This window comes from Pleurodeles waltl, chromosome 5, assembly GCF_031143425.1.
Source record: "Pleurodeles waltl isolate 20211129_DDA chromosome 5, aPleWal1.hap1.20221129, whole genome shotgun sequence".
Taxonomy (NCBI): domain Eukaryota; kingdom Metazoa; phylum Chordata; class Amphibia; order Caudata; family Salamandridae; genus Pleurodeles; species Pleurodeles waltl.
Window position 1 is genome coordinate 1,713,640,244 of NC_090444.1, and position 20,151 is coordinate 1,713,660,394.

General features: G+C 45.8%; 1 protein-coding gene across 1 annotated transcript in view; it reads left to right on the plus strand.

Moving 5' to 3' along the window:
- LOC138296694 (adhesion G protein-coupled receptor F5-like) overlaps nucleotides 1–20,151 on the plus strand; it is a 1,174,222-nt gene that overhangs the window by 1,144,563 nt on the left and 9,508 nt on the right. The window contains exon 20 of the mRNA XM_069236066.1: nucleotides 3,416–3,503. Within this exon, the coding sequence (XP_069092167.1) occupies nucleotides 3,416–3,503 (88 nt within the window). The remainder of the gene's footprint in view (nucleotides 1–3,415; nucleotides 3,504–20,151) is intronic.

Consider the following 20,151-nt stretch of genomic DNA (forward strand, 5'->3'; position numbering starts at 1 on the left):
TGACATGTCCATGCCATCTCATGAAGTCAGAAGTTACATGATTGATGTGCATTGAATGGGAAGAGCCTGTTCTCAACCAACAGACTGAGCCATGTGTCTGCTTCATTCAGAAGGTGACACCCTTCTTCCCTATCTCTTGAGCCTAGCTCAATTATTTCCCTTCCCAATCGCAGGGGAATACCAAGTTGTATCCAGAAATAATGAACAGTCCAGGCAGATGTTGTTACAAAATGCATATTGGTCTTTCTCTGTTAAATAATGTAGAGTTGCAACTATGAGAGCAGCAAATGAATCAAAGGTAGGTTATTGGAATACTATCCTGGTTTAAATGGCTAAGGAGCAGTTACCTCCATTACAAGTCATGCAAAAGACCATTGCATGAATTGTGACAAAAACATTTTGTCTCATCCACATTTCTCCAGTATTTAGACTTTTGCAGTGGCACCCCAATAGGTCTACTGGTCTTATCAACTTGTTTAAATAACTCTTAAATCACTGTACAGACATGTTCAAAACTATTTTGGTCTTGACCTGCTCAGGTCTTTTGCCACTCAAATCTCCAAGGTGTAAAGTAATTGACTAGAAGAGCCCAAACAGCACTGGCACCTTTCATCTGAATACTTAGAATGCAGATTATCATGCCTTACTCCTAGGTACTTGGATGATGTATTTCAGGCAATGTATATATTTCTGCTGCTCATGATGATGGGGAGGAAACTGGAATACCTGAAAATTAAAATCTAAAATGTAATGGATAAGTTGGATTCCCATGATGACCACTCAGGGTGTAATGGAGTACAATTTACACTTTTCTCTTAAGTCATGTTTCATAGCATTTTAGATATTTATGTATTGCATTGTATTACTTTATAGTTTTGGAAATTACTGTACATTAACACGAGTGTTGGGAAACCATTCAGCATTGTAGACAATATTTGGGATGCACATGCTTATTTGCACATTGATGCATGTTTTACAATTGCATTGCAATTCACATGTTTACAGTTTTAGGTAAAGAATAAGCAACTTGTGCAGAATTACATCTTTCGGCAGTTAGCATCCAGGGCCATATGGTCTAACACCAGCAACTTATCATCCTTTGTGTACCAAATGCTACAGACAGCTTATCCATCAGACCATATTTCCCCCCCCTTCATGCCCAAATGCTCCATAAAGCCATTCTGATAGAATAAACAGAGTTGCATCTGAACTTTGAGCCAAGTTGAATGAAATATATTAACCTTTAGTAAATTGCATTAATAACTTTCTCTATGAAAAAGGAGTTAATGTTGAAAAATGTGTGAAAATGGAAACATGTTTTCCTTAGGGCTAAGGGGTAACGTGTAGTTGAAGATGAGCACAGATCAATGTTAAGAAGAAAATAGTTTAAAATAACTTTTATGTAGAGAATAATATTATGTTGATGTAGGCATGCATGTTGGACAATCTTCAAAGTAAATGAATCCCTCTGATCAGCTAAAAGCCCATCTGATGCTCTAAAATCCTTGAAGCAAAAAAAAACAAATTTCACTTCTGGGCCAAGGTATTAATACCCTACAGGCTGAGGAAATGCAGATATTCTAAATAAAGTTTAGTACAGATGAAAAACATAGTCAGATGAACCAGTTTGTGGTAGTTGTAGGAAGGGCCTGACACTGCTTATGCAGAGGTACAGTATAGGGTATGGTAGGGTGGGGAATATATTACCTTCAAAACCATTATAGTACAAACACAAATACTGAAATGTGTTACCAGTGTATCTATATATAATTACATTAAGCATACTTTAACTCTAGTATATAACAATTGTAAACTTTAAAATCTTTATATTGCAGTTTAAATGCCCTCAGTAACCTAGAATCATTTACTTTGTTCCTTGGAGTTGCTGACAGGAAGGGTCAGTCGTGGCTGGTGATGGGGCAAAATGGCAGGGCGAGGGTGGAGGGAACAAAAGAAAAGTAAATTAATATATTACAAAAAAACTTCTGACCGCACTACTGCACCGCCTCCCTCGGCTGCACTGCAGGCACAGGCCCCCAGCCGGCCCTACGGCCAATCCTGGCGCTGCTCAGAGCAGCATTACAATTGGCTGCAGCACACTGGCTAGGTGTTCCGAGGCAGAGTGGAAGTCTCTGCCTGTTCTCTCCACCCAGCAACACAGTGCCGGGTTGGAGGGAGCCCTGTGTGCATGTGTGTTTGGTCAGCCTGAGACGACCAGCCAAACATACATGCGCACTGAGGGGAGCGCTGTGCACTTCCCGCCATGGCTGTCATCCCCCCATGGCCTGCCCCTTTAAAGGTTTGCAGCTACTATTAGCTGGGGTGGGGAATGACGCTCCTTCGCCATACCAGAGGAGCCGCTACTGGGAAGGACACTGGTAACTCTGTGAGGTGGGGGAACTTAATTGGAAATAACTAGTGCGATCCTTAGGGCCCACTAGCAAAATGCAGAATTTAGGGGAATCAGTATTTCTTTAGCTAATTTCTCAGGTAATTTCTAATGTCCTGCCAGATTTCCTTTTGGAAAGTTCACCTGTTTTCAGAAAGAAACCGCCATGTCCACTAAACCCCCACATCCACTGTAAAACTGTGGACCTTACAATTCCAATGGGGCCAAAAATATTAGGTATTGGTCCCATTGTATATAATGGGTCTCTCCTAATGCTTGCTTAAAAGTATCTGAATTACACAAACAAAGAGATGATTAATACAGTAGGGTTCACCAAGAAGTCTAAATGCCTAATTATGAGTATTCGTTTTCTGTTCTGCATACAAAAACAGTAGTCCTATTTGAGGGACGAAGATATGTTGCAGCATAGATGAATGCTAAGTTACCCAAAACAATTATTTTATCCAGTATTTATATTTTTCCTAAATTAAGCTAGCATAGATGAGCTCTTCAATTGTCTCTGATTACAGCATGAAACAGATACCAAGCAAATCACATTTCTTAAACACATGGACTACACATGGTCTTGCTCTCTTATTCTTCAAAGAGTCTTATTCACAATAGTACTTATTCACAAAATAAAGCATATGTCTACAATTGAAAGACTTACACCTAGATGAAGGAAAGTTTTGTCTGGTTCATCAATGATTTTAAACGATCTCATAGTTGTCCTGTCATAAACCATTCAACATAATGTTTTGAGGGCAGATCATCCTGTCCTCTGAAAATGTATAGGCATCGCTTTAGGATTACTATGATTTTTCCCAGGTGACTGCGATTTTTTAGTGACATGGGAAATCATTTGCTGTCTTTAAACAAATATGTTCACATTTTAAATATGTGCTATAAATGTCTAAACTGTTTTTCAGAAGCATTAAACAAACACCATTCTCATTTTTTAAAATATTTTTCTGTTTAACATCTCTGTTATTAAGAGTTTTAATACTTAATGTTTTTATCTTACAGTCGTCCACTCTCAGTACTTCTCGAACACCACCAACCACGCCAAAATCAACTCCGTCAAAACCAAAAGCAAAGTTGTTTGGCAGACGAGGTAGGTAAACAAAAATTGAGTGAAGATAGTTTGACCATCACATTCCAGGTCATTCCACGTCATTACGGACACTGCCTTAAGTACTGAACTTGGAGGGAGGAGGTCACCCACAGTGAAATATGTTCTTTTACTGTGCATATTTAAACTGCCTCCTGCATGGAGAGTGCACATGTTAAGACATATTAGAATAAGAAAAGTGTTTTTTAGCTGTAAAGTTAATCAGTAGTATGGGTGTCACTTTTATGGGATTACTTAATACTGCAATACAATTGATGAACTGCAGGTCCATATCCTGTTGTCTCCTCCCTTCCACCCTGTGCCCACAGCCATCCATCTAACCCCCACATCAATAATATCATGCCTGAAGTTGTACTTTATTATACATTTTATTGTGTTGTCTTATTCTCTTGTTCTTTAGTCCATTACAGTGCAGCTCTGAGATGCGTCTTAATAATATAGAAATACATTCCCATTGTTGTTTGCTACAACATTGTAATTTACGCAAGTAAATGGCTTGCATTGATAATGCCAGAATGAATTTGCACTGATTTTGTTTGTTGAAAATGTGCTATTCATAAAGAAATTATTTCCTCAACAACCTCACAATTTGTGAAAGTGTTTCTTCCTATTTCACACCGTGAACATGGATTTACTCTTACTGTTGAAAGGAGTAAATGTGTGACCTTTTTCAGGGTAGTAAACTAATGGCAAAATATTTATGAACACCCACAAGCTCATGTGTCTGGGTGCATAACTTATTTTGCATATAGCACTGTCCCAGCACTCTCACAACTCTGTGACCAAATCTATTTATTAAAAAACATTTAAAAGGACAAAATTCAACTACTGCAGATCATGTGAATAAGAGACAGGATTTTCCATTCTTAAATTCCATTATCTGATGATTTTACACATACAACTTCTTGGACTGGTCCATACTATACATCAGTTGCACAATATCTTCTTGGAAGTTGACATGGTCAGAGAGGAATTCATCTAACATGCTCTAACCATTGCCTAGCCAACCGTATCGAAATCTAAAAAAACGTACCAGGATATTTCAGTGTGCACTTTGACCATAGCCTCTTCGACAAAAACGAAGTTCATATAGCCTTTGCTCAACAAATATACATAAATACCAGCAACCATATTTTCAACAACAAAATCATGCTAGGCCACAATCAGTTTTAACCATCACAGTTTTGGTGAGGACATGCGTAACCTAAAAAGCCACCTCCAAGTCTATTTCCAAACTTCTTTCACCTTTACAGTATAGTTCAATTCATCAGTGTACTGCACTCGTCTTACACCAAGGTACTAATCGCATTCAGCTTTCTTCAAAGCTATTGGAAGCAGTGAACATAGCATAGCAATTATACAAAAAAAAACAAATGAAATAAATAAGTATAAAGTCTTTCATTATGTCATACCATATTCACTACCAACACTAACTATAGCTGCGATCACAAAATCTGAACTCTGGGCTTTAAATCAGTGCACTCGTAAATGACCTGCACCCTACTATTAACACAAATATCTATCAGAGACAGAAATGCAAATCTAACACCTCCCATCCCCAGTAGGTATTCCTGGTTATAAAGTTTCACGTTTGTAACTGGAGATAAATGTGTGAGAAACACAAAAACAATTGTTACTAAAATGCCTTATAATGAATAACGAACAATGCACTGCTAATACTGAAGAATGTGAAAGAATGCTATCATTTTACAATTGGAGCTTTTGAGAGGCTGGATGGGCCTGGATTTAATCACGCTCTGTTTCAAGTGGTTTTACATAGATAAAAGGTACACCAGAAAAGGCAAGATCATCCCTCTCATTATCTAAGTAGGTTCCGACTCCGATCCATTAATACAAACTCACACTAGTGGACTCTCATTGGATAGATCATACAAGGGTAGCTGATTAAGGGCCAGATGTAGCAAAGGTTTAGCGAGTCGCAAACGGCGAAAATCGCCGTTTGCGAGTCGCTAAAGCCACTTTGCTATGTAGAAATGCATTTTGTGAGTCGGAACCGACTCGCAAAATGCATTTCCGACTCGCAAATAGGAAGGGGTGTTCCCTTCCTATTTGCGACTCGCACTGGTATGCATTTTCATTTGCGACCGCGAATCCGGTCACAAATGAAACGCAGTTACCATCCACTTGAAGTGGATGGTAACCCAGGCGCTAACCCAGGCGCATCCCCCTTGTGTCTGGCAAAATAAATAATTTATCAGGACAGGCAGTGGTCCAATGGACCACTACCTGCCCTGAAAAATACCGAAACTAAAGGTTTCGTTTTTTTATTCAAAGTGCAGCTCGTTTTCCTTTAAGGAAAACGGGTTGCACTTTGGAAAAAAAAGACTGCTTTATTTAAAAGCAGTCACGGACATGATGGTCTGCTGTTCCCAGCAGGCCACCATCCCTGTGAGTGCCCTGAATCGCTATGGGGTCGCAAATTGCGACCCACCTCATTTTAATTAATGAGGTGGGTCTTTGCGACCCCATAGCGACTCGCAGAAGGTGTCTGAGACACCTTTCTGCGTTCCAAATTGCGAATTGCAATTTGCGAGTCGCTGGGACTTGCAAATTGCAACTCGCAATTTGGAACCTTGCTACATCTGGCCCTAAATCCCCAAACACATTCTGCACAGTACTTTCATCACAATATGCCTCTCCAGTGAGTCAACCCCCTTTTCAGCATCCAAAAAATGCTGTATTTGTAGGCAGATCGGTAACTACCTAAATCATGACTACAAAAATAGTATATAAACTGTTTATTTTCGAGTGTCCTTCACAAATCTAGCCAGGTCCGGCAGCACCATAATAGCCATCAGAAGAGTCAACCTATTTACAACAATATGAGCGAAAACTTATGAATGACCTTATGTGGAAAATAAAACAGGCATTTCCAGCACTGCATAACAGATTTAAATAATAATTAGCGTAGTGTGACCAACAACCCATCAACCATTGCTTCTTTGTACATTTCTAATAAAAGTGGGGTTAGGGAGCTCACATATTCTTAATAGAAATTTGGAGTAAGGCCATCTGACCCAGAATCTCCTGCATTGCAAATGATTCCAATATCAGGTGGCGTAGGATATCATACATAGTAGTGATATGAAAATATTGACCATGTGAGAAGAGGTTTGTTTAATGGGGGCACACAGTGCAGTACCACTTTTCTTGCACCCCTTAGCGCCCACCTAATGCCACCATGTGTGCGCCATATTTAAAATACGGAAGACCATGTGGTAGTTAGGGGACTAGCTTCAGAATTTTTGACATTAGTCCGACATGCAGGATTAGAATAAAAAATGTTGACGCTAATCCTGCAAGGCACCCAGAGGCCCTTTGTAACTTATGGAAGCCTCCCTTTAGCACCTATTCAGAGCAGGTTTTAAAAATGCTGAATAAAATTATGCAAAGAAATCTCTTCGATATTTTTGTGCCATTTTTTGGGCCCCACTATCGAGGGAATGCCCTCCTTTTATAAATTATGCCTGGCGCCTGCATAATGTAGCGCAAAGGGTTACAAAAGTGGTGCAATGCATATATTGTGCCACTTTGTAAATGTGATGCAGCATTTTTGGCCTTACAACTTCACATTATCATAAATAAATGACACTAATGTGGCATGAGAATGGTGCTAGGAGCTCTTAAATATGCCTCATAGTCTGCAAAGAAGTGTAAAGTGCCCTTGTTATACTGATTGGAATTAGTGGTCCCCTCCACTGCCTCACATGTATTTAAGTCTTCGAGCATGTCACACAGCTTTGCAAACTTTCCCCTCAGCATTCATCACCACTACACTTCCAGGACTTAGGGGGTCATTACGGTCGAGCACCACATTATGAATGCGGTGGTCGTGGCGCAGTTGGACCGCCAGCAATGCCAGGATTAGGTGTCCCGGTGGTCTGGCAGTTGTGACAGTCCTAATCCACCAGGGCAGCGTTGCAAGCAGGGCTGCCCTGAGGATTACGACTTAGTTCTCCGCCAGCGATTTCATGGCAGGAACACCACCATGGAAATGCTGGTGGAGAACGGGTGCAGGGGCCCCTAGGATGGCATGTGCACTGCCCATGCACATGGCTTGGGCAGTGCAGGGCCCCCCTGGCCAGCTCCCTCACATTGTTCATTGGCTGTGCCGACAGTTAACATTGTGAGGGTGCTGGTGCACCCGGCATCCTACAGCCTTTGCCACCGGGTCGAATAGGAGCCCAAGACAATGTTATAGGGTGTTTTCTGCTAGGCTGGCAGGTGGAAACTCAGATATATTTACAATTCACACTGCTGATTCCTTAACCCCCATATATCCACTGAGTCCACGATGTCCATTATGAATCATCATTTTGAGATCTCCCCTGTTAGACCTGGCCCTTTTTTCAGGGTCATCCCGAAAGATTTTGCCTCTTTCCTCCCATTTTTTCTGACCTCTTGTTGTTGGCTCTAGGACTCTGAGCACTTTATCACTGCTGATCAATGCTAAAATGTGGGTGCTCTCCCTTCTAAAGTTAGTATGACTGGCTTACACCTAAACAGCACATTTACCTGTAAGTCCCTTTTACAGTGGTATCTGTATACCCAGGGCCTGAAAATTAAATGCTGTTAGGGGGCCTGCAGGGCTGCTTGCACCACCTAAAGAAGTAGCCTTTCAAACCTGTCTCATGTCTGCTAGTGCAGGGCATGCGTACTCAGTTCACTGCCACAGAGACCTGGCATCTAAAGTGACTTGCCAGCACTTAAACTCCCTTTTTACTACATTACTAAGTCACCCCTAAGGTAGGCCCTAGCTAGCCCTATGGGCAGAGTGCTATGCATGTAAGAGGCAGGACATGTTCTGGTTGTGTGGCTTGTCCTGGTAGTGTCAAACAGCATATTTGATTTCTCACTGCTGTGAGTGCTGCCTTGCTCATAGGATTGCATTGTAAATGCCCTGCCTTATGTCTAAGGGGTATTGTCTGATCTATGAGGGGTAGCGTAGGCAGGTTTGGTATGGTTGTAATGGTACTGAGAAATGCTGCTTACAGGTGTATGTGGCTTTTTTATCACCATTATAGAAATGCCACTTCTAGAAAGTGAGAATTCCTCTGTGCTTATGACTCTGGTGTTTTGCAGCTTGACTCCAGTCCACGTCTGAGTGACAGCTGGCTTTTGTGCATACTTTTCAGACAGCCTGTACACAGGGAGGGTGGAGGTCTCACAGAGGTGCATCTGCATAGTGAATTGTCTTCCTGGGCTGAGAGAAGGGGAAGTGAGGCACACCTACATTTATAAAAGCTGTGCCCTGGCCTCACACACAGGGCTAGTTTACCCCCAACATGTGTATGGAGACTATGCTCGAGGAGAGAGGGGACACTCCTAGAACCAGTTGGAACTGGTTGGAACCTCTTCTTCCCCTCTTTGTAAAAGTTGCACAAAACTGAATATAAGTGCAGGGGGGTTTCCTCATGTTGGAGAGACACTTGGAGAAATTCTTGAAGAACTGACCTGGACACAGAATGCTGCTGGAGGGACTCACCAGGAACCGCCTTGGACTGCTGTTCCTGTTGTGCTGATCTGTGACATGCTGGACCGCTAGGAGGAACTGCCAATGACTGCAACCCCTTGTGCTGGCCTGCTTGTTGGCTCATACCGCCCTGTGCTCCCTCTAGAATGTGGAGTCCAGGGGTTGGGTGCTGTGGCCCCCTGTTCGACTGCCATATTATTACCTAAAGCACAATGACAGCGCTGTGTTTGAAGGCTCCTGGGCTGGAGCCTAGCTCTTGCTGCTTAAAGTGCTTCACTTGTGAAGCGCAGGAGGAGAGCTAGGCTTTATTTGTTTAACGCACATTGGAGCTCTTTCTGCCGTCTCCCTAAGGGAGTTGTCACTGAGCATCCAAAACATGCTTTGTGATGTTCCCTCAGGGCACAGAAGGATGTAATCTGGAGCGAGCGCACTCCTCACGGTACCCCTGTGGCGAGTAGCACTAAGGACCCCGGGGCACCAGCAGGCACCTGCTGTGGTGCTCCATTGGCGCAGCCTGGGTGGACAGGAGGAAAGGGGACGCACCACACACAGGAGGCGCAATGCAGAAGATACTAGCCGTACTGTGCAGACACGGGCGACTGACTCGAAATCCCCACTCTTTAGCCTTCCATGCCACCACGATCGGGTGACGCATGGCGTAGAGGCTGGCGGCTGGGCCACAAGGGTGTGAACTGTGGTGGCCAGACCCCCACTGACTGGAGAGTGGGGCTCCCCAACCCGAGCCTTGGTGGGCTTCGGCTGTATTGACACATAGACGAGTGGCTGAAAGAGAAGACCACCGGAAGGAGCAGCCACCCCACCAGTATGCGAGCGGCTGCTGGAGTGATCTTTGCACCCGGGAGGATCCCAGGGAGGGTCCCTTGTGGGGGTAGGTGTCCTGCTCCCTCCACTATATTTTTCATTGCCCTGGGGGGTAGAAATTGTCCTTGCAGATTGCAGGATGGGGTGTCGACCCTCAACCGAGGTCCCCAGTCCTGACAGATTACCTTAGCAGTGCAGTAGTGCCATATACCTTCATACTGGTACCAGGGCAGTCCCGCCTTTTGGGAAAAGTTCTAAAGCATATGCATTCATGACAGTGTTTCTGCATTCAGGCATATGTATGTTTCACCTTATGTCCACTCATAGTGATACGTAGGCATTTCTAATAATATTTTTTACTAGGACATGTATATTTTTGGTAATGTATTCACTTTGACCTGTGCAGACTTGCTAACAATGACTACCTGACTACTGCTATGCTGCAGGATAACCAGTAACCTTCATGTTTTATGTGACTACTGCTGGCTTTTGCAGAGTAATAGTACTGTGTAATGTTCTGACAACTGCTTGAGTAGCCGGGTATTATGTTTGGTCTAATGATGTTGTGTACTATACAGTTTATTTTTATATAGGTGTTGTGTTTCATTCGTGGTGAGGATAGAGTGTGTTGAGTGTGTGGTGCAATGGCTTTACACATTGCCTATGGGATAGGCATGACTGCTCATGCTAAGTTACCAAGGGGGTGAAAAGGGGTTAGCTTGGGTGTGTAACTCCCTCACCCTGACCAGAGTGGGTGGGTTCTGCCTGGCTAAGGCGCATACCTTTGCCAGCCAGAAACCCCATTTCTAACATCCCTCATATAATATAAATGGAAACACTTTCCAGGAAATATTTTCACCAAGAGTTCCCTTTTATCTCAAACTACCTCCCCAATGTTCCCATGCTAAGTAAGGAAGCATTACACACAAAGAATTGCTAGCACAAGATTGCCCCATCTTTCTGTCAAATTGATAGACAAAAGTAACATAGCACCATATATATATATAGGGCAGTGCATGCTATTCACAGAACAAGGCTCATGCTCTGTTCTCATCACCACCTGAGCATTTTATGTTGTCAGCACATCACTAATAGTCAAACAACCCACAGTGCAAACACACCCCTTTCCTTCACAGTAGCTTCCTATCTGCCTTGTTCTTTCTCTTGTCAACAACTCATCTGTATTTTACAGAGAGTGTCCCCACACCCTACATACAGAGATACACCAGTGTGACCCAGACAACTAGTGTAAGGATATTTAAGAAGACTGTGTCCCATCCAGGACCAATAACTTTATGAATAATACCTGCTTGCAGCGCTGGCCTGGGGATTACGAGTCACTTTTCCGCCAGCCTTTGCATAGTGGATGCCCCGCCATGCAAAGGGTGGGGGAAAGAGGGAGCCAGGGGCCACATGGCGGCTCTGTACTACCCATGCACTTGGCATGGGCAGTGAAGGGGCCCTTTGGACACCCCCATCACGCTTTCCACTTGCCCGAATTACGAGCAGTGGAAAGCGTTTTGGGTGCTGCTGCACCCACCACAACGCCACATTGGTGCCAGCTAGATTACGAGCCAGCGTCAGTGTTAAGGCCATGTTCACCACAGGGCAGGTGGGAGGAAACTATATTTCCACCCGCCGGCCCTGCAGTGAACTCCTAATAGGCATATTGCTTTTATGGCTGCCTGATGGCTGTACTTGAAATGAGGACCAATATTTTGCCCTTACGATATTGTAGTTTCCAATATTCTGACAGTGCTCTCCCTGCTCTGGTGCAAAACTGGACAAAGTGGTGCTCAGAGCTCCTCAAGAGGGTCCCTGGGTTTTGCCATTATGGATTGAAGGTTGGCAGAGAGCTCTGGGAGCATCTGAGTGGCCAGTGCAGGCAGGTGACTTCAGAGCCCCCTCCTGCTAGGTGGTCACCCAGCTAGGTGACCAATCCCCCTTTCAGAGTTATTTAGGGCCTCTCTCTTGGGTGGTTCATCAGATTCGGTTTGCAAACTCCAGCAGGATTCCTCTGCAACCTCCACTTCAACTTCTGACAGAAGAAACTGCATCTGGATGCTCCAGGACCCGACAAGCTGCAACAAAGAAGCAAGATGCTGCCTGCAACATTGTATCCATGGTTACTTCTGGCAACTGTAACATTTACATGGTCGTGCCTCCTCTGAGGACAGCCCAGTCTTCAGCCTGCACAAGAAAGAGGAAGGAATCTCTCTTGGAGTGAAGGGTCATTCCCTTGCATCTGCAGGCATCAACTGCAATGATGACTGGCTTTGTGGATCCCCTCTCCTGCTGAGCTGTGTGAATCCTGACCCATGGGTGGTGGACTAAAGTGGTCCAGAAGGTCCTCTCTTCCAGCTATCAAACTTGGGTGAAGGTGAGCCCTTGACTTCCCATGCAGGACACTATCCCCGTGCACCGCGTCATTTGCACCTGCCAAGACTTCTTGGCATCTTTTCCAAGGGATCTTCAGGCATCTTGAAGCTCCAGCCCCCAGTACTCCATCCTGTGATGCTCAGCACCCTGAGTGTTTCTCCGACAGCATGGAATCCCTTTTCCGAGTGCTGCATGGGCTCCTTCTTAGGCTTTTGTGTCCCCATCCTGTGGGACTCCTGTGGGTGCCGCCTATGCTTCTGTGGGCTCTCGTTGTCACTAAGGGCTCCCTCTGACTCCGGCTCCTGGATAGAGTCCACCTGGTCCTTCCTGGTCCCCATCAGCACCACTTACCGCCAACCTCGTGTTTTGCGTGTGCCAAGGCTTGTTGGTGGAATCCGAAGATGACACCCTCCACCCCCCTCTCCTGACTGCAATCCTCCTTCCGGTGTGGGACATCACATGCATCCCCCAGGAACTCGACTCCGTCTTCTTGGGTGCAGTGCTGGCTCTCCTTCATCACCGTCGACTCATCTCTTGCACCTTCAGTCTGGTGGGTAGGGGCTCCTGCCCGTCCTGGACTCTGCTGTGCTTGTTTGACTTGATTCCCTTCTTCCACAGGTCCTCTTGTCCAAGAATTCACTATTGGTGTCTTGCACTCTTTTCTTCCAAGTGGGTGTTCTGGGGAATTTACAATGATTACTCCTGCTTTCCTGCTCACTGAGGGGCGTCACTAAAATAAAATATCGTTTTTTGAGGCACTCAGTGTTTTCTTTCATGTGTGTAAGTACTCTGTGTGACTACGGTGGTATTGAATGAGCTTTGTATGTCTCCTAGATAAGCCTTTGCTGCTCATCCACAGCTACCTCTAGAGAGCCTGGCGTCTAGACACTGACTACACTACACTAACAAGGGATACTTGGCATAAGGTGCAAGTACCTTGGGTACTCACCACACACCAGACCAGCCTCCTACATTGGTGGTGCAGCAGCGGGATAAGCACTTGCAATTGTCTTATCACTCTGTCACCTGGTGCTTTTCACAGGAAAGACCGCTCCTTACCTAGAGGTATACATAGTACCTAGTGTAGTAATCTAGGGCCAGATGTACTAAAGAAGCATTTTGCGAGTTGCAAATAGCGAGTCTTAGCGACTCGCTATTTGCAACTCGCAAAATGTCATGCAGAACGGTGTCTCAGACACCGTCTGCGAGTCGGTATGGGGTCGCAATGACCCACCTCATTAATATTAATGAGGTGGGTCGCAAATTGCGGCCCCATACCGACTATGGGCACTCGCAAACATGGAGGCCTGCTGTAGTCAGCAGACCTCCGTGTTCGTGACTGCTTTAAATAAAGCAGTTTTTTTTTTTTTTAAGTGTAGCCCGTTTTCCTTAAAGGAAAACGAGCTGCACTTAAAAAAAAAAAACGAAACCTTTAGTTTCGGTATTTTTTCAGGGCAGGGAGTGGTCCCTTGGACCACTCCCTGCCCTGAAAAAATGTTTTTGGGTCCAGTCACAAACTGGAAGGGGTCCCATGGGGACCCCTTCCAATTTGCGAGTGGGTTACCATCCACTTGAAGTGGATGGTAACTGCAACACCATTTGCGACCGCATATGCGGTCGCAAATGGTATTGCATACCACTAGGAATCGCAAATAGGAAGGGAACACCCCTTCCTATTTCCGATTCTGAAATGCATTTTGCGAGTCGGTCCGACTCGCAGAATGCATTTCTGCATAGGAAAATGCGATTTGCAACTGGCAAACGGCAGTTTTTGCGGTTTGCGAGTTGCAAATCCTTTCCTACATCTGGCCCCTAGTCTCTAAAGTTTAGGTAAGCTAGGGTCTAGGCATAGCCCTTGCTCTAAACTTCTTTCAGAAAGACTAGGAGTTAGGTAGGTTAGGCACACCCTATGCTATCCTAGCATACACCATTTCTGCAACTGGATACACCTCTGAGGTCATGGACTCTCCCTATAAGAACCTGACCTTCAAGGAATTGAATGGGTTGTGTGCAGAAAGAAAGTTGGGCATGCAGAGGAACCCTAGTAGAAGTCTGCTCTTGGCCCTTCTTCTCCAGGATGACCTGGATCAAGCTGGAAGCCAAGAGGAGGAAGAAGAAGAAGTAGACCCTAAACCCTAAGAGGAAGAACAGGAAATTCTAGGTCTAGGTACCTCAAGGTACCTCAAAGGATCACGTTGTTCCAAGCAGATCCACTAGCATAGTTGGGAGTGGGAAGGAAAGCCATACTGGTAGTGCCCCCTTTACACCCAGAGGGCAAGTAAAAAAGGGTTACTAATCGTAAGAATAGACCTCCCCGCTGCTCACTCTCACATCACTTCAGTGTGTGAGTGATCACACTGCACAACCCCAGGAGATGACTCTATAGATAGGGAGCTCAGGAAACTGAGACTGGAGGAGGCAAGGCTGAGACTGCCGCAGCAACAGCTAGCCCTATATAGGGAGGCATTGGCAGTGGAGAGAGAGAGGTAGGGATTGGGGCTAACACCCCATGTTGGCAGCAGTTCAGGCTTCAGGGATCACAGAGTCAAGGGGGACTCCTTTGATTCCAGAAACCCGCACAAAATTGTTCCCTCATATAAGGTGGGGGATGACATCTATAGGTGGTTTGCTGCACTTGAGAGGGCTGTCAAGTTCAGAGGGTCGCTCAAAGGCAGTGGGCTGATATCCTATGATAAGGGGAGGGATAGACTTCTCACTTTCAGGGAAGACGATGCAGACAATTACTCTCTTCTCAAAACTTCACTCGTATATGGTTTTGGTCTCACCACTGATCAATATAGAATAAAGTTCAGGGAGACCAGAAAAGAGTCCTCACAGGATTGGGTAGACTTTGTGGACTGTTCTGTGAAAGCTTTGGAAGGCTGGTTACATGGCAGCAAAGTGTCTGACTATGAGGGCTTGTACAATTTACTATTGAGAGAACATATTTCGAATAATTGTGTGTCTGATTTGTTGCACCAATACTTGGTAGACTCAGATCTGACCTCTCCCCAAGAACTGGGATAGAAGGCAGACAAATGGATCAGAACAAGGGTGAGCAGAAAGGCTCATGCAGGGGGTGACAAATATTAGAAAAAGAAGTCAGGTAAGTCTCAGGACAAGGATGGGTACAAAGATAAAAGTAAAGGCTCCTCATCAGGTCTACAAAACTCCTCTGGACATGGGAATAAAACCTCTTCTTTCTCTTCTGCACACAGTAAAAAGCCTTGGTGCTATGTGTGCAGAAATAAAGGCCATAGGCCAGGGGGCAAATCCTGTCCTGGTAAAGCTGCTGACCCTTCTACCACTACTACGCCCAACTCCAATCACAGTGCCCCTAGTAGTAGAAGTAGTAATAGTGGTAGGACTACTGGCAATAGTCAGCCCAAAGGTGTAGTTTAGTTCACATTTGTGTCCATAGTAGAAACAGGGGTAGGTGTAGAAACTCCCAAGACAGTTTCTGTCTCACAGGGTGGCACTGGCCTTGCCACCCTAGCTGCTTGTCCCCTTAATATGGAGAAGTACAAACAGCACATCCAGATAAATATTGTTGAGGCCCAGACCTACAGAGACACAGGTGCCGGTGTCACCATAGTCACTGAAAACGTAGGGCCTGATTTATACTTTTTGCCGCTAAACTGGGTAAATGCAGCTGGGTGAGGGTGGCGGTAGGGAAGGATGGGTTTGTGCATCAAAAAATGACACTAGCCTGGTTAGAGGCAAAAAAGATGACTTTAACCATCCTAGGGTCATTTCTTGAAGCAAAACCTACCATACCACATGACTCCTGTCTTATAAAAGATAGGAGTCATGATCACCACCCCAATGGTCAGCACAGGGACAAGGGTCCCCTGGACATGGCCATTGCACCCAGTGCCATGTATGGGGGCCCATTTCAGGGCCCCCAATGGCACTTTAAAAAATAATCCAAAAATACTTCTACTTAACTATACTTACCTGGGATGGGGTCCCCCATCCTACGCTGTCCCTCTAGTGTGGGTGGGAGTTTCCTCGGGGCCCGGGGAGGGCACCTGTGGACTTCTTTCATGGTGTTCCACCATGTGATTAGGCCCACAGGTCCCCTAACGCCTGCCCTGACCCAGGCATTAAATAATGGCACTAAGCAAGCTTAGTGCCATTATTTAGGCACACCTCCCTCCGTGCACCATTTTTGCACGCGTGGATAAATAAGGCGCATGGGCCTTAGAGTAATTTTTTCCCCCTGCAACACCTACTTTGCATCTGCCTAAGGTAGTTTTCCGCAGGCGAAAAATATCTTTATCTCCAATATTTTGACACTAGACGTGTCTATATCAAAATATAAATATGGAGTTAAGTTTGTGCTGAAATAGTATAAAACTAAAATTACGCTATTTCAGCGCAAACAGAGTATAAATATGCCCCTGAGTGTTTTCTTTCACGTGTGTAAGTACTGTGTGTGACTGCAATGGTATTGCATGAGCTTTGCATATTTCCTAGATAAGCCTTGGCTGCTCATCCACAGCTACCTCTAGAGAGCCTGGCTTCTAGACACTGACTACACCACACTAATGAAGGATACCTGGACCTGGTATAAGATGCAAGTACCTTGGGTACCCACCACACACCAGGCCAACCTCCATGAGTATTTTCAAACTCCTCTTCATCTTCATTATACCCTAAAAATGGTCTGGTATTTGCTCAAAGTAAGTGCTGCAGTAATTCATCTTCAACAATTGCAAGGGAAACATATCACCCTCATAGTTTTCTGGGTACTGTAAGGACAGCACTTTCTCCACAGAGAAAACTTTTCCCAGCAGAGAAAGAGAATGTGAATTTTCTCAGAGTGCTCCATTCCCACTGTGCAGTATTCTTGAGTATATTAATACACACAAGAAATAGAGCATCATTGGAGCTGTCACATTACATTCCCTGTAGTACACCTGGAAACCTGTGCCTAAGGAAGTTTTCCAAGTGTGTTTCTGGAAAAGTGTGTGAATAGGTAAACAAGTAAATGTACATATAGGCATGATTGTAAATCTCTGCCTCCACTTAAATATTTCTCTTGCTTAATAGACCCCTTTTTCTTCTTTCATCCATCACTCAAGGCCATTTATTGGGGCTGATTTTAAATGATATAAGCTGTTCTATTGACCAAACAAGGCCAGTAACCTTAATTTCTCGACAGGAGTGTAGCTACCATTGGTGCAGCATGTCCATCGCACTGGGCCCTAGATCCCTAACAGACCCATTGGACACTGATAATTGTTGTATTTTACTACCTAAACAACAGTCAAATGCGCCATTTTCCTTGCTTTCACCAGGGTCCATGCCATCCCTGCTACACTATTGTTTCTTGTATGGGGTTATCTCTCTATTGTTTCTCATATACGAATATCTCTCTCATGTGTTTGCAGCAGGTGAAAGGGAGAACATTAAACATTTATCAGTATTTGATAACTCAGTGGTGCATGCTGGGATATAGAGTGACTTTGGCATACTCAATGTATTGGTAGCTACAATGTTACACTTGTTTTGAAGATTTCATTTATCATATTCTTCATTTTACTTTTTGTTAAATACAAATTTTGTAGCTCTCTTCATGATTCAATACCCAATCTTTAAATGGAAATATAGAAGTGCAGGCACACACTCTTTAAATTACGTATTTTCTCCTGAGAAGTGCTGGTACAGTTCCATTTAAATGTATTGCAGCAGTGCTGAGAAGTGCTGGTACTCTCCCTTTCAAATTAAAGAAGTGGCAATACTGAGTACTAGACAGTATGTGCCAAATGAAAGCACCACATTACACCCATCTCTCTGCTCTATTTCCCAGCCAAGCTAACGGAGAAATCTCTCAAGCAGCAACTCAATGAGTTTCTCGAAACACACCACATCCTTGATCCCTCCCAGTCCGGTTTCAGAAGCAACCACAGCATAGAAACCACTCTCTTAGCTGCCACTGATGACATATGCTTCATACTGGACCACGGAGGCACTGCCACACTCATCCTCCTTGACCACTCTGCTGCATTTGACACCATCTCCCACTCCACTCTCTGTAACAGACTGACCGACACCTGCATCCGAGACAAAGCCCTGAACTGGATCAGGTCCTTCATCACCGGAAGACCACAGAGGGTCAGACTACCACGGTTCACCTCAGAACCTGAAGACACTTGTTGCACAGTGCCCGAAGGATCCTCACTCAGTCTGACGCTTTTCAACATCTACATGGCCCCACTCACTAAGATCACCAGACAACACGAGCCAAACATAGGCCCTCATTCTGACCCTGGCGGTCGGCGGAGAGACGGCGGTCGGACCGCGAACAGACCGGCGGTATTAAAAATGGCATTCTGACCGCGGCGGTCCCCGCCGCGACCGACCGCTACTTCTCCACTCCGACCGCCACGGCGGTCATGACCGCGGGGCTGGAGTTTGCGCACTCCGGCCCGGCGGTCGTCCCAAGACCGCCAAGGGTATTATGACCCTGCCTACCGCCGCGGTTTCTTGCGGGCGGGAACCGCCGTGCGAACCATGGCGGTAAGCACTATCGGGGCCAGGGAATTCCTTCCCTGGCACTGATAGGGGTCTCCCCCACCCCCCACTACCCACCCGAGTCCTCCCCCCACACCCTCCACCCCCCTGCCACCCCCCAGAGGTGGTACGAACCCCCTCCCCACCCCCACCCCGACATGCACATACATGTACCCCGACATGCACATACCCCCAACATGCACATATACACACCCCCTACACACACATACACAACGGGGACACATACCCGCACACATACATGCCGACATGCGCACCTGCCGAACAGCACACATTACCCTTAGACACAGCAGCACCCCCCGCCCGCATACACGCACTCACACACCCCCTCTACACACTCACACGCACACCCCCATGCACGCCCACATCACACAACACCCCCCCACCCCCTACCCTCACGGACGATCAACTTACCTTGTGCGTTGGTCCTCCGGGAGGCGACGGGAGCCATAGGGACGTGACCGCCAACAGAAGACCGCCAACAGAAGACCGCCACACAGAAATGTGGGTCGTAATTCTGTGGGCGGTGTTCTGCTGGCGTGGCGGTGGAGGTTGACCAGTCTCCACTTTCCCGCCGACCGCCAGTGTGGCTGCTGGCGGTTTTCCGGCGGAACGCTCCCAGCGGTCAGAATGCGCACAGCGGCACACCGCGGCGGTCGGCGGTCTTCACCGCGGCGGTAACTCAGCGGTCTTGCGAAAAGACCGCCAAGGTCAGAATGAGGGCCATAGTCTCCTATGCTGACGATACCCAACTGATCCTCTCCCTGTCCGAGGACTCTGTGCAAGCCAAGAGGAATAGATGGGAGCAGTCGGTGCCTGGATGGAGGCCAGCTGCCTCAAGCTCAACTTCGAAAAGGCAAAGATCTGTGTGATTGGCTCCACCCCTTCTGCCTGAAATGACTCCTGGTGGCCCACCGCCCTGCGTAATGACCCTGCTCCCACGACCATGCGCACAACCTGGACATCATCCTGGACTCCCGTCTATCGATGACCCACCAAGTTAACGCCGTCTCCTGATCAAGCTTCCACACCCTTCTTCTCCTGTGAAATATTTTCAAATGGATTCCTTCCGACACGAGGAACGCAGTCTCCTGTGCACTCATCACCAGCAAACTGTACTACAGCAACACACTTTATGAGGGCATTACCATAAAACTTGAATCAAGACTACAATAAGTCCAGAATGTAGCAGCCAGACTCATCCTGGAAATCCCCTGACACAGCCGAATCTCCTCCCACCTCAGAGACCTACACTGGCTCCCAGTCAACAAGCGTATCACATACAAACGCTCCTTCAAGGCATTGCACAACATAGGACCAGCATACTTCAACCACTGCCTCACCTTCTACGTACCCAACAGATGTCTCTGTTCCTCCCAACATGCCTTTGCAGCCATC